This window comes from Nerophis ophidion, linkage group LG21, assembly GCF_033978795.1.
Source record: "Nerophis ophidion isolate RoL-2023_Sa linkage group LG21, RoL_Noph_v1.0, whole genome shotgun sequence".
In the NCBI taxonomy this organism is placed as follows: domain Eukaryota; kingdom Metazoa; phylum Chordata; class Actinopteri; order Syngnathiformes; family Syngnathidae; genus Nerophis; species Nerophis ophidion.
The window spans coordinates 25107131-25121193 of NC_084631.1; the positions used below are offsets into that span (position 1 = coordinate 25107131).

The 14063-nt window shown below is 39.2% G+C and overlaps 1 protein-coding gene across 3 annotated transcripts in view; it reads left to right on the top strand.

Annotated features, from left to right (window-relative positions):
* Positions 1–14063, top strand: part of ntrk1 (neurotrophic tyrosine kinase, receptor, type 1) — a 279190-nt gene that overhangs the window by 146496 nt on the left and 118631 nt on the right. For all 3 annotated transcript variants that reach the window (XM_061882335.1, XM_061882336.1, XM_061882337.1), the window contains one exon: positions 9215–9289. In XM_061882335.1, the coding sequence (XP_061738319.1) occupies positions 9215–9289 (75 nt within the window). The remainder of the gene's footprint in view (positions 1–9214; positions 9290–14063) is intronic.

The window sequence follows — 14063 nt, forward strand, 5'->3', positions numbered from 1 at the left end:
CGAACATGAATCCAGACCAAATGTCAACCAGCAGGTTTCGGTGAGAAAATTGTGGTAAAAAAGTCGCTTTTTACCGGAGAAAAGCTGAGCTTGGGCCGTCCATGAAGCTGCCGTCGACTTCCCTGCGACATTGGCGTCAAGACACCCGTGGAGACACCCTTCCGACTATCAGGTAATATTAAACTCACTAAAACACTAGCAACACAATAGAAAGATAAGGGATTTCCCAGAATTATCCTAGTAAATGTGTCTAAAAACATCGGAATCCATCCCAATGTTTTTTTTTTCTAGTCCGTCGCTATCAATATCCTCAAACACGAATCTTTCATCCTTGCTCAAATTAATGAGGAAATTGTCGTTTTCTCGGTCCGAATAGCACTTTTTGTTGGAGGCTCCCATTAGAAACAATGTGAATATGATAGGAGCCCCCACGTAAAGGCGAGGCTTTTTCAGGAAGTACCTAAAGTGGCGAACTTTATCGTCGATTTTCTCTTCTTAATCCTTTCAGCAAAAATATGGCAATATCGCGAAATGATCAAGTATGACACATAGAATGGACCTGCTATCCCCGTTTAAATAAGAAAATCTCATTTCAGTAGGCCTTTAAGTTTGAAGAGTTTATTTAATTGGATTAGCTTGCAGTCATGCACTGACCTAAAATGCCTAAATTAGCACTCCACACAAGTCAATAACATCAACAGACATCACCTTTGTGCATTCACGCACAGCATAAAACATCAGTTGGACAAAATGATACAAAGAAGGAGTGGCATACAACACATCTTTCTGTGGCAGCTTCGGAGAAAGTTTTACATATAAACAAACTGTCGTGTCACAGTCCACGCCACTGCGGTGAGTTCATGGACCGCCAGAATTAGTAGGACAAAACGGCGCTGGCCAAATACTCATCAGTGAAGTATGAACACAAACATATTAAACAGTGGGCTTTTGTAACAATTAGTATTGTTTTTGTGTCATGTTTGTCCATATTCAAACAAAAAATATATTTATACCCCCATCTTTTTCTATTTTCATACATATTTGAAAAAGCTGCAAGCAGGCATTAGGGCGGTGCTAAACAGCAAATACGCTTTGTGCGACATGTCTGTCCCATACCGCGAACCACGTCCACAGGAACAATTCTCCTCGATGTCTCGCGGCTCTGCTCCGGCTCATGGCAGCAATACGAGAGCCTGCCAGTCCAAATTGTTGTTGAGTCGGAGGAGTACCACAATAGGGTCGACGTCTGAGGCCAGCGGATTATTACTTTGTGCAACATGCTTTCACTCTCAGCCATGGGGGTTGTAATACACACAAAATATTTTTCAATTACCCGGGCCAGAATGTGAATTCCTGACGAGCGATTGGCTGCGAGCCCAGAGGTCGTTGTGACCTCGTTGGTTTGCTGTTTCCCCCAAAATCCAAAAATGGTGCCACGGAGCCGAGGGCCTAGCTTGGCTTATTTCCTCGCAACTTTGTATTCACTTTCCGGGTCGAACAAATCAACAGGAGTCGTGTTGGCGTGCCGCTGGAAAGCTTTCACTTTCAGTCGTACCTTGTGATTTCAGAGGGGGGTGGGGGAGGCGGCGGCCTTACAGAGTTATAAAAGATATAAATGTCGCTCTCGGCAACACCATGCTGTTCCCGCTTTGTTCTGCCTTGGCAATCTGAGCAATTAGACGCCGAGCGATTGTTAAGAATTTTTCTGAGGCGTTGGCGCAGCAAAGTCCATTACTCGCTTCCACTGTCAATCAAACTCCCCCCCTTCGTCTCCCTTACCGCCTTCCCTACATCGGTGTTCGCTCGCAAACACCACGCTGACGTCCAATCCATCAATATGCTCCAAACACAACGCGTGTGAGGGACCGCGCGGCCGGAGCGCCACGCAAAGGAGAGTCCATTAACGGCGCGACGGCGGGCCCGGGGTTCATCATAAGCCGAGTGATAAATTCAATTTTGTGAATTGCCAGTCAATGCGCAGCCCCGGGCCCCTCGGGAACACTCGATGATATACAACCCAATTGGCTTAATCCGATAAGTCAAGGCGACGGGCAACCCCACCTGCCCTCTCATCACATTATTGCTGCACGGACTCATCAAACGGGAGTAGGAGAGGAAACTTAAAGCAGGTCGCATGCTGGAGTGTTCTTGCCTCCAGCTGTTGAGACTTGCAGGACAAATCATTCCAACACAAGCCTGACACAATTGCTCCTGGTAAATATAGCAACAGTTTGAGCTATATGTTTGAGCACACTAACGGTGTAAAAAAAAAAAAGTTTTCAGATTAATCGCGATTCTTATGTGTAATGATCCTTAATCGATTAAAAAAGAAAATAATTAAAAATCTGATTTTTATTTTATTTTTTTCAATATGTCCTGTCCAGCCACTTGGGTAAATCCTACTGTTGATGAAAATTCTGGGGATGTATTTTAATAAAAACGATTTTCACATTAACAGCTGTTATTATTCGTAATGGTTCTTAATTTATTAAAATAAAATAAAAGTACAAATCCAAATGTCTGTCAAATGAGTGGCTGGACAGGACAAATTGATTTTCGGATTTATCACTATTGTATTTGTAACTATTCTTAATCGATTAAAAATGTTTTTGTTTTTTTTCCTCATCTGTCCTGTCTAGCCACTAGAGGTGCGCGGTTTGCAGTCTGATCGGCGGATAAACCGCGGGTCGGGTGGTTGACATGACGAAAAAATAGATTTTAATTAGATTCGGGCGGGTGGCGGTTGAACCATCCGGAAATATATGATATGCATGGTTCTGTGATCGGTATCCTTTGCCATTCAAAGAGCTATTTAAGACCAGTGTCATAAAGCGAAGAAGACAATTAGAGACGCTATTATTCTCCTGCATGACTGTCGGTAGTCACCCAGATATTAAATATTAGGGCGTGCCATGAAGCCATTGGTTATGTCGCCTACTACAACATGTACGATCGGCTTGTCAGTCCAGCATCATGTTGTGTGTGGCTTCCGTGGCAACCCGCACACGACTGCAAGGCATACTGGGTGACACATAGTACACTAATGGTTGTGATAGAAACAATTTTAACACTCTTGGTAATATGCGCCACGCTGTGAAGCCACACCAATTAAGAACGACAAACACATTTCGGGAGAACATCCTCACAGTAACACAACATAAACGCAACACAACAAATACCCATAATCCTTTGTATTCATGACAATTCCTGACTATTTTATACACCCCGCTACCAGCAACAAAAACAAAAAACTATTTTCAGGTTAAATCACTACTATTATTTTTAACGGTTGTTAATCGATTACAAAATAATCTAAACTTTTTTTTTTTTTTTCAGTCTGCCCTGTCCAGCCACTCAGGTAACTCATATTGTTGATGTAGATTTTAGGGATATATTCAAAAAATATATATATTTTCACATTAACAACTGTTATAATCAGTAACGGTTCTTAATTGATTTAAAAATAATAATAATAATAATAATAATAATAATAAGACATGCACCTGGGGATAGGTTAATTGGCAACACTAAATGGTCCCTAGTGTGTGAATGTGAGTGTGAATGTTGTCTGTCTATCTGTGTTGGCCCTGCGATGAGGTGGCGACTTGTCCAGGTTGTACCCCGCCTTCCGCCTGATTGTAGCTGAGATAGGCGCCAGCGACCCCAAAAGGGAACAAGCGGTAGAAAATGGATGGATGGATAATAATAATAATAATAATAATACAATTCCAAATGTCCTGTCCAGCCCCTCAGGCAAACCATGATAGTCCAGGAATATTAAAAAAAAGATTTTCAGATTTATCACGCTTCTGATTTGTAACGATTCTTAATCGGTTAAAATTCTTTTAACTTTTTTTTTCATCTGTCCTGTCCAGTCCTTAGACTTGGAATAATTTACAATCGAATATTCAACTTCAAACCCTTGTTACTTTAAATGAGTTTAAAGCTTCTGTGAAAGGATTGCAGTCTACCTTGTTTGTATGCACATGTGTCATATGAGAAAGTTTTAATGTTGTAAATGTGATGTTTTATGTGTTGTTTACTGTTTTTAATGTAACCTTGCTGCTGCCCTCTTGGCCGGGTGTCCCTCGGAAAAGAGTTCTTTGATCTCAATGGGATTTTACCTGGTTAAATAAAGGCTAAATAAATAAATAAAAAATAAATAATATTGTTGATGTAGATTCTAAGGATGTTTTGAAAAAAAAAAAAACTTTCAGATTTTTCACTGTTCTTATTTGTAACGGTTCCTAATGGATTCCAAAAAATCAAAAATGTATTTTATTTTCAATCTGTCCTGTCCAGCCACTCAGGTAAACCATATTGTTGATGTAGATTCTAGGAATACATTTAAAAAAAATTTTTTTTCACATTAACAACTGTTAATTGTGATGGTTCTTAATTGATTCAAAAAATAAAAAATGAATAAATATAAAATTCCAAATGTGCTGTCCAGCCACTCAGGCAAACCGTACTGTTGATGTATATTCTAGGGATATCAAAAAATAATAATTGATTTACACATCATTATCACTGTTCTTATTTGTAACAATTCTCAACCATTAAAAAAAAAAAAAAAAAAAAAAAATCATCTGTCGTGTCCAGCCGCTCAGCTAAATCATATTGTTAATGTAGATTCTAGGCATATTAAAAAAAAAATATATATATATATACATATTTTCAGGTTAAATCACTATTATTTTTTCTAACAATTGTTAATTGACTAAAAAATGTTTTTTTGTTTTTTTCCAATCTGCCATGCCACTCAGGTAAATTATATTGTTGTGTGAATGATATCCGTCTGTCTTTGTTGGCCCTGTGATGAGGTAGCTATATATAAAAAATATATAAATATTTTTCAGATTATTTACTTTTCTTATTAGTAACAATTTTTAATCGATTTTAAAAAGTCATAAATATATTTTTTTTCCCCAATCTGTCCTGTTCTACCACTCAGGTAATAACGGCAGCTGTGTTTTCCAGGAATTCACCATAAAAAAATACAGTCACAATGTATCGGCCATTACGGTATGTTGATGTTGAATTCGTAAATGTTATAGTTGATAACTGTTTTTGCTTACAATAATTTACTGTGAAAAAAACGTACATATTGTTAACCTGTTTACACAAAACCTAAAGAATTGACGGTAAAATACTGGCAAGCCGTGACTGCCAGCAATTCACCGTAAAACTCATTTTAGTGTTGACAATCAGCCTATCCCCAGGTGCATGTCTGAGAGGAAGCTGAAGTCCCCGCAGAGAACCCACTCAGTCACCGGAAGCACATGCAAACTTTACACAGAGAGAATCGAACCCAGAACCTTCCCACTGTGGGGCACAAGCACTTTCCACTGCTCCACTGCTGACGATGACCTTAACACCAATACTAGTATCTGCAAAATGCCTGTGTTTCCAAAACACGTGAGCGGTACGTGAGGATTTTAACTTGGAAGTATTTGTACAACCTTTCACTGGACAGCACACAACATGGCCTTCTGCAACATCCATCCATCTTCTTCCGCTTATCCGAGGTCGGGTCGCGGGGGAAGCAGCCTAAGCAGGGAAACCCAGACTTCCCTCTCCCCAGCCACTTCGTCTAGCTCTTCCCGCGGGATCCCGAGGCGTTCCCAGGCCAGCCGGGAGACATAGTCTTCCCAACGTGTCCTGGGTCTTCCCCGTGGCCTCCTACCGGTTGGACGTGTCCTAAACACCTCCCTAGGGAGGCGTTCGGGTGGCATCCTGACCAGATGCCCGAACCACCTCATCTGGCTCCTCTCGATGTGAAGGAGCAGCGGCTTTACTTTGAGTTCCTCCCGGATGACAGAGCTTCTCACCCTATCTCTAAGGGAGAGCCCCGCCACACGGCGAAGGAAACTCATTTCGGCCGCTTGTACCCGTGATCTTATCCTTTCGGTCATGACCCAAAGCTCATGACCATAGGTGAGGATGGGAACGTAGATCGACCGGTAAATTGAGAGCTTTGCCTTCCGGCTCAGCTCCTTCTTCACCACAACGGATCGGTACAACGTCCGCATTACTGAAGACGCCGCACCGATCCGCCTGTCGTTCTCACGATCCACTCTTCCCCCACTCGTGAACAAGACTCCTAGGTACTTGAACTCCTCCACTTGGGGCAGGGTCTCCTCCCCAACCCGGAGATGGCATTCCCCCCTTTTCCGGGCGAGCGACATGTTGCTTCAAATGAGCCTTAAATGCTCCCTATCTGTTAAATAAACCAGATCCAACACACTTTGTTCATTTCCATGTAGTTTACAATAAAAAGCCCATTGACTTAAACCCTCAATGTCTAAATCCGCCTGCCGCAAAAATACTGTCTGCCAAAACTTAACTAGGCTTAACACAAACTCCTAAAAAAATTAAAGTCTGCTGCAAATGTAAATGTATAATCTACAAAAGCTTTAATTTGGACAGAATAATACTGTAGATTTGAGAGTAGTTGTATGCTTGTGGCATTACAGTACTTGCAAATGCATTGTAAAAATGTTTATTATGTTCACAATTCACTATTCAACAATTGTTTGCCATAGTTTTTTACGGTCATTTTTATACAGTGTACTTAAATTTTTAAGGTCAAGTTTGATGCTAAACATGTAAAAACTTTTTTATTTTACTTCATCCACCATCTCATTGGTGGTTGTTGTTTTTTTTTTTTCAGGCTGACACTTTTTGGAAATTAATACGAATGTAGTAGAAGCATGGCTGCATTCGTATTAATGCAGCCAATTTTTGTTTAATCCGACACCACATGAACAAAGATAAGACCTTTTGGAGGAAAGTTCTGTGGTCAGATGAAACAAAAATGTTTAGCTGTTTGGGCACAAGACCCGGCAATATGTTCAGAGGAGAAAAAACGAGGCCTTTAATCCCAGGAACAGCATTTCTACTGTCAAGCATGGTGGTGGTAGTATTATGCTCTGGGCCTGTTTTACCTGATTACCTCCAAATTCTTCAGGACAACCTAACATCATCAGCCCGGAGGTTGGGTCTTGGGCGCAGTTGAGTGTTCCAACAGGACAATGACCCCAAACACACGTCAAAAGTGTTAAAGGAATGGCTAAATCAGGCTAAAATTAAGGTTTTAGAATGACCTTTCCAAAGTCCTGACTTAAACGTGTGGACAATGCTGAAGAAACAAGTCCATGTCACCAATTTTGTCAAGAGGAGTGGTCAAAAATTCAACCAGAAGCTTGTGGATGGCTACCAAAAATAGATAGATTGATAGATAGGTCTTCATTGTCATTGCACAAGTACAACGAAACTTTGCTTCAAAAGCGCCTTATTGCAGTGAAACTTGCCAAGGGACATGTAACCAAATATTCACATTGCTGTTTGACCCAGTAGACTCAATAAAATTTTTCTAAAAGAACCAAACTTCATGAATTTTTTTTGTGACCAACAAGTATGTGCTCCAATCACTCTATCACAAAAAAAACAAGAGTTGTAGAATTTACAAGTTATTTACAAGTGTATGTAAACTTTTGACCACAACTGTGTGTGTGTGTTTGTGTATATATATATATATATATATATGTATATGTATATATGTGGGAAAAATCACAAGACTACTTCATCTCTACAGAACTGTTTCATGAGGGGTTCCCTCAATCATCAGGAGATTTTAATGGAAGCATTCACATACAATGGTTTATATAGGGCACAGAGTGGGTGGGTACAGGCAGGCGTAGGGGCGTGGTGATTGGCTCATGTGTTACCTAGGAGGTGTTTCCGTCTGTGGCGGCATGTTGATATGATTTCACTGCGTTTGTTGAGGGATGACAGGTCTGGATGATATATAATAAACAGTTTCTCTTTTAAGCATAGGTTGCATCTTTTATTACCACTGTTGTAAGGTGTGCTGGATGCAAGAATTTGCCATGTTATTGAATATTCAACATTATTGTCTTTGAGGTTCCAAATGTGCTTGCTTCACGGTGGCAGAGGGGTTAGTGCGTCTGCCTCACAATACGAAGGTCCTGAGTAGTCCTGGGTTCAATCCCGGGCTCGGGATCTTTCTGTGTGGAGTTTGCATGTCCTCCCCTCCGGGTACTCCGGCTTCCTCCCACTTCCAAAGACATGCACTTGGGGATAGGTTGATTGGCAACACTAAATTGGCCCTAGTGTGTTATTGTGAGTGTGAATGTTGTCTGTCTATCTGTGTTGGCCCTGTAATGAGGTGGCGACTTGTCCAGGGTGTACACCGCCTTCCGCCCGATTGTAGCTGAGATAGGCCCCAGCGCCCCCCGCGACTCCAAACGCAATAAGCGGTAGAAAGAAAATGGATGGAGGGATATATATATATATATATCCCTCCATGAATGATTATATATATATATATATATATATATATATATATATATATATATATAATCATTCATTATTTATTAATTACGTTTTTCCGCAGCTTTTATTTATACATTAACGTATAAACATTTGATTAAGCCAAGTGCTGTGATTCATCTGTAAATAACAAAAAAAAACGTTTTTTGTCCTGCTCAGAAATTTTTGTTGTATCATTTTATACTTATTTGAGCCCCAAAAAAGTAAGTAGGAGCAGCTTTTGTGTTTGCATTTCTGCAAATTAGTTGAGCTATTATTTAGTTTTTTCAAACCATGGCCTGAAAGACATATCCCAAGGATTCTATGATGAAGGACCATCTCACAAAGACAATCATTAAAGCTTGAAATATTATCCTTCTGCAAAGCCTTCATTTCGTAATGCAGGACAAGGAGGCCGTGGGGAAGAAATGAATGAATGGAGCGGAGAGTTTTGTTCCAGGGAACGGAAAGAAAAAAAAAAAAAACTTTGTTGGTCCGATCAAAGGAGATCTTGAAACAGTTAGCAGGGCAGTTGTCCTTGCTGGTGCTTAATTGCACATCTTGAGTGTTTCTACATCTGGATGATTGATCAATTGAAATTATCCTATGTACCAAATGTACGTGTACCTTCTCACACTCTGTTTGAACGTATCGGGCTGGTAAGTGCTCTACAAATAAAGTTGAATGAATTCAATAATAGGTGTTAGTTCAAAACAATGCTTCCGCCATCCTACTCCCTGCCCTTGTGTCTTTGGGCAAGACACTTTGCCCAACATGTTGGTTTTAATACAGCTTAAAGATGTACATGATGGCTTACACCATTTAAAGTGCTATATAAATATAATTCACTGATCTTTCACGCTCATGTTTTCTTTTTCAGTTACATCGAAAACCAAGCCGGCCTTGAAAATATCACAGACCTGGATATGTTTTACTACAAGGAGCTAAAGAACCTGTAAGTGAAGTGTTTCTTTCTTATTTTGACGCTTAAATGTTTAATTCAGGGGTGTTCAAACTACCATTGGTGGACTCTGTGGCCCGCCAGTGTCTATAATTTGGCCCGCCGGCGTCGTGACTTTATTTGGCCTCAGGGAGATTTCAGTTTACATGTTTCTTATGGACAACATGAGTATTTCAGGCCTATGGCCAACTATCACAATTTGAATGAAACAAAATGCAGCATTTACTTTTATGATCCAATGCAAACAACCTTCCCTAGTCAACGGTCATGTTGTGGATATTATAAAATGGTCCATTCATCATAAAGAAATTCTAAATTACACCCATTTCAATCCATTAGAAAACATCATGGGAAAAATGCAAAACACTATTTTCACACTTTTTGGCACATTTTAGCTGCTTGATATTTCTGATTGAGGTGCATAAGAGTCAAACTTTCACATACTCTTAATATATATAATGTTATCAATTATATATCCATTGAATTAATATATGTACACACGCACACACGTATGTATAGTATGTATATATGTGTGTGTGTGTGTGTGTGTGTGTATATATATAAATATATATATATATGTATTTTTAAATATATATATATATATGTATACATATATATGTGTGAATATATACATATGTATGTATGTATATATGTGTGTGTGTGTGTGTGTGTGTGTGTGTGTATATATGTATGTAAATATATATATGTATGAAGATATATGTATGTGTTGTATATATATATATATATATCTATATATATACTGTATATATGTATAGATACAGTATGTATGTATACAGATAGATGTATGTATACTTATTTATATATATATATATATATATATATATATATATATATATATATGTGTGTGTATATATACAAGCCCTGTTTCCATAGGAGTTGGGAAATTGTGTTAGATGTAAATGTAAATGGAATACAATGATTTGCAAATCCTTTTCAACCCATATTCAGTTGAATGCACTACAAAGACAAGATATTTGATGTTCAAACTCATAAACTTTTTTTTTTTTTTTTGCAAATAATAACTAACTTAGAATTTCATTGCTGCAACACGTGCCAAAGTAGTTGGGAAAGGGCATGTTCACCACTGTGTTACATCACCTTTTCTTTTAACAACACTCAATAAACGTTTGGGAACTGAGGAAACTAATTGTTGAAGCTTTGAAATTGGAATTCTTTCCCATTCTTGTTTTATGTAGAGCTTCAGTCGTTCAACAGTCCGGTGTCTCCGCTGTCGTATTTTACGCTTCATAATGCGCCACACATTTTAGATGGGAGACAGGTCTGGACTGCAGGCGGGCCAGGAAAGTACCTGCACTCTTTTTTTACGAAGGCACGCTGTTGTAACACGTGATGAATGTGGCTTGCCATTGTCTTGTTGAAATAAGCAGGGGCGTCCATGAAAAAGACGGCGCTTAGATGGCAGCATATGTTGTTCCAAAACCTGTATGTACCGTTTAGAATTAATGGTGCCGTCACAGATGTGTAAGTTACCCAGGCCTTGGGTACTAATGCACCCCCATACCATTACAGATGCTGACTTTGCATCAATAACAGTCTTGTTGGTTCGCTTCCCCTTTGGTCCGGATGAAACTATGTCGAATATTTCCAAAAACAATTTGAAATGTGGACTCATCAGACCACAGAACACTTTTCCACTTTACATCAGTCCATCTTAGATGATCTCAGGCCTAAAGAGAAGCCGGCGGCATTTCTAGAAGTTGTTGATAAATGCCTTTTGCTCTGCATAGTAGAGCTTTAACTTGCACTTACAGGTGTAGCGACGAACTGTTTTTAGTGACAGTGGTTTTCTGAAGTGTTCCTGAGCCCATGTGGTGATATCCTTTAGAGATTGATGTTGGTTTTTGATATAGTGCCGTCTGAGGGATCGAAGGTCACGGTCATTCAATGTTGGTTTCCGGCCATGCCGCTTAAGTGGAGTGATTTCTCCAGATTCTCTGAACCTTTTGATGATATTATGGACCGTATATGTTGAAATCCCTAAATCTCTTGCAATTGCACTTTGAGAAACATTGTTCTTAAACCGTTTGACTATTTGCTCACGCAGTTGTGGACAAAGGGGTGTACCTCGCCCCATCCTTTCTTTTGAAAGACTGAGCACTTTTTGGGAAGCTGATTTTTATATCCAAACATGGCACCCACCTGTTCCCAATGAGCCTGCACACCTGTGGGATGTTCCAAATAAGTGTTTGATGAGCATTCCTAAACTTTATTAGTATTTATTGCCACCTCTCCCAACTTCTTTGTCACATGTTGCTGGCATCAAATTCTAAAGTTAATGATTATTTGCAAAAAAAAAAAAATGTTTATTAGTTTGAACATCAAATATGTTGTCTTTGTAGCATATTCAACTGAATATGGGTTGAAAAGGATTTGCAAATCGTTGTATTCTGTTTATATTTACATATAACACAATTTCCCAACTCATATGGAAACAGGCTTTGTATATACGTGTGTGTGTGTGTGTGTGTGTGTGTGTGTGTGTGTGTGTGTGTGTATATGTGTGTATGTGTGCGTGCGTGTGTGTGTGTGTGTGTGTGTGCGTGCGTGCGTGTGTGTGTGTGTTTCTTTACATGATTTCAGCCCTTGACCAACTTTTTTTTAGCCCAACGCGGCCCCCAGGACAAAATGTTTGCACACCCTTGGTCTAAATCCTCATTTGACAAACTGCTTAAGACATAATAGCTGTTTATACTCCAAACCACTATAGTGCGGCTTATTTTAGGAGACTTGGGATTTGTACACCTATTATAGGAGTGATGAACACATTAGTTTTTAAGGGGAGGTGCATTTTTGGGGGGATTTTGTCTATCATTCACAATCTTATGTAAGACAAGAACATGTTTTTTTTTGTGCATTCTAATTTGTAATAATCGGCTAGTTTTAGGTGGTTAGCAATTGTGCAAATCGTAGTAATGTATTTTGCGTTTTAAAATTGCATCTAAAAACGCCAATGTTGAGAAGTATTGGAAATGAGCGTTTACAAACTATTTTTATTGGTGCCGTGATTCGTGGCGCTGTGATAGCTAACTTTTTTTATGCTGCTATATCGACATATTGACCTGCTGCATCGCCTCTGAGTTGGTGAAAGTTAATTGTAGATTATAAATCATGCCTTTCTCCTGGATAGTAGAAGCCACAAGTTGCTCAACTTTGACATCCAACTTCAACCTGGAAATGGCGGGAAACACACAAAGAGGCGCTAATTTGTGGCACCGGCTTTTTTTTTTAACCATTTACATGGATTATAATGACATTTTCTTCTAAATGGGTAGATGTAAACATTCCGGTGAGAGCTGATATTGTTCAGTAAGTGATTGTTTTCTTATGTTTTTTGTCCCTCATGAAGTCTGCCATGTGATGTACTATATTACAATTGTTTTATTTTACCCTTTTAATATCATTATTTAGTTTTGCTTTTGTGGAACTATCTTTTTAATTTGTTAATTTATTCTGTTATCATTTGTTATAGCTTATGTGTGTTCTCTCCTAAACAAAACACAGATACAAATAAAGTTAAAGCTGCAAGCAGCGTTGGTCGGGTCCGCCTTTGGCTGCTGCCCCCGAGACCCACGGCCGGATAAGCGTTAGAAGACGCCTTGGAGCCACTATTTTGAGAATCTAATGCATTGTGAAAGTAATGCAGTTGTTGTATTGAAGTGAAAATATCAAACTTCCTGTTGATTTTTGCTAAAGTATGTTGATTATTAAAATGTAGGTCTAAGTTAGACCTACATAGTGTTTTTTGTTTCATGTCTCTCTGACATTCCTACCGGAAGTTACAAGCAGTTTTGTCTGTGTTTTCTTCCTAGGAGCAGTTTGTCCGTGTTGTATTCCTAGGGGGGCGTTAGAGCGCAATTTTGAGTTTTGAGGTTAGGTTTTTTCATCAGATCGCAATTTTTGCCAGACCTGATGTGTGTGTCAAGTTTGGTGAGTTTAGAAGCATTTTAAGGGGGTCAAATAACAGCTCAAAGAGGCAAAAATGAATTTTTTTAGGAGACTTTGCACAGGGGTTCTTTGAAGGCGCGTAAAATCAAAACCTGAGAACTTATCAAAACTCTGTTCTACACTTTTAATCAGAAGGGTTCAATCTCTCTCCTGTGCGAGTTTGAAGCCAAAACAACAAACGCACTCAGAGGAGATAATGTTTGAAGAAAGGTGACCGGTTTTTACAAAACTTTTGTCTTTTGTTTTGTTTTGAAGGGGGGATTGCAAACTTCCTGTTGATTTTTGTTGGGGGTTGTCAATCTATGAAATGTAGGTCTAAGCGAGACCTACATAGTGGTTTTTTGTTTCATGTCTCTCCGACATTCCTACCGGAAGTTACAAGCAATTTTGTCTGTGTTTTCTTCCTAGGAGCAGTTTTTTCAGTGTTTTATTCAAAAACACCGCTAGAGCGCAATTTTGAGTTTTGGGGTTTGGTTTTTTCATTAGATCGCAATATTCGCCAGTCCTTATGTGTGCGCCAAGTTTGGTGACTTTTGAAGCATTTTAAAGGGGTCAATTTACAGCGCAAAGAGGCAAAAATTGCATTTTTTGCGAAAATTTTATTTTGAAGGGGTTTTTGCCAACTTCCTGTAGATTTTTGCTGAAAGAAGTGAGTGTATGAAAATTGGGTCTAAGTCAGACCTACATAGGAGTTTTTGTTTCATGTCGCTATGACATTCCTAACAGAAGTTACATGCAGTTTTGTCTGTAATTTTTTCCTAGGGGGCGCTAGAGCACAATT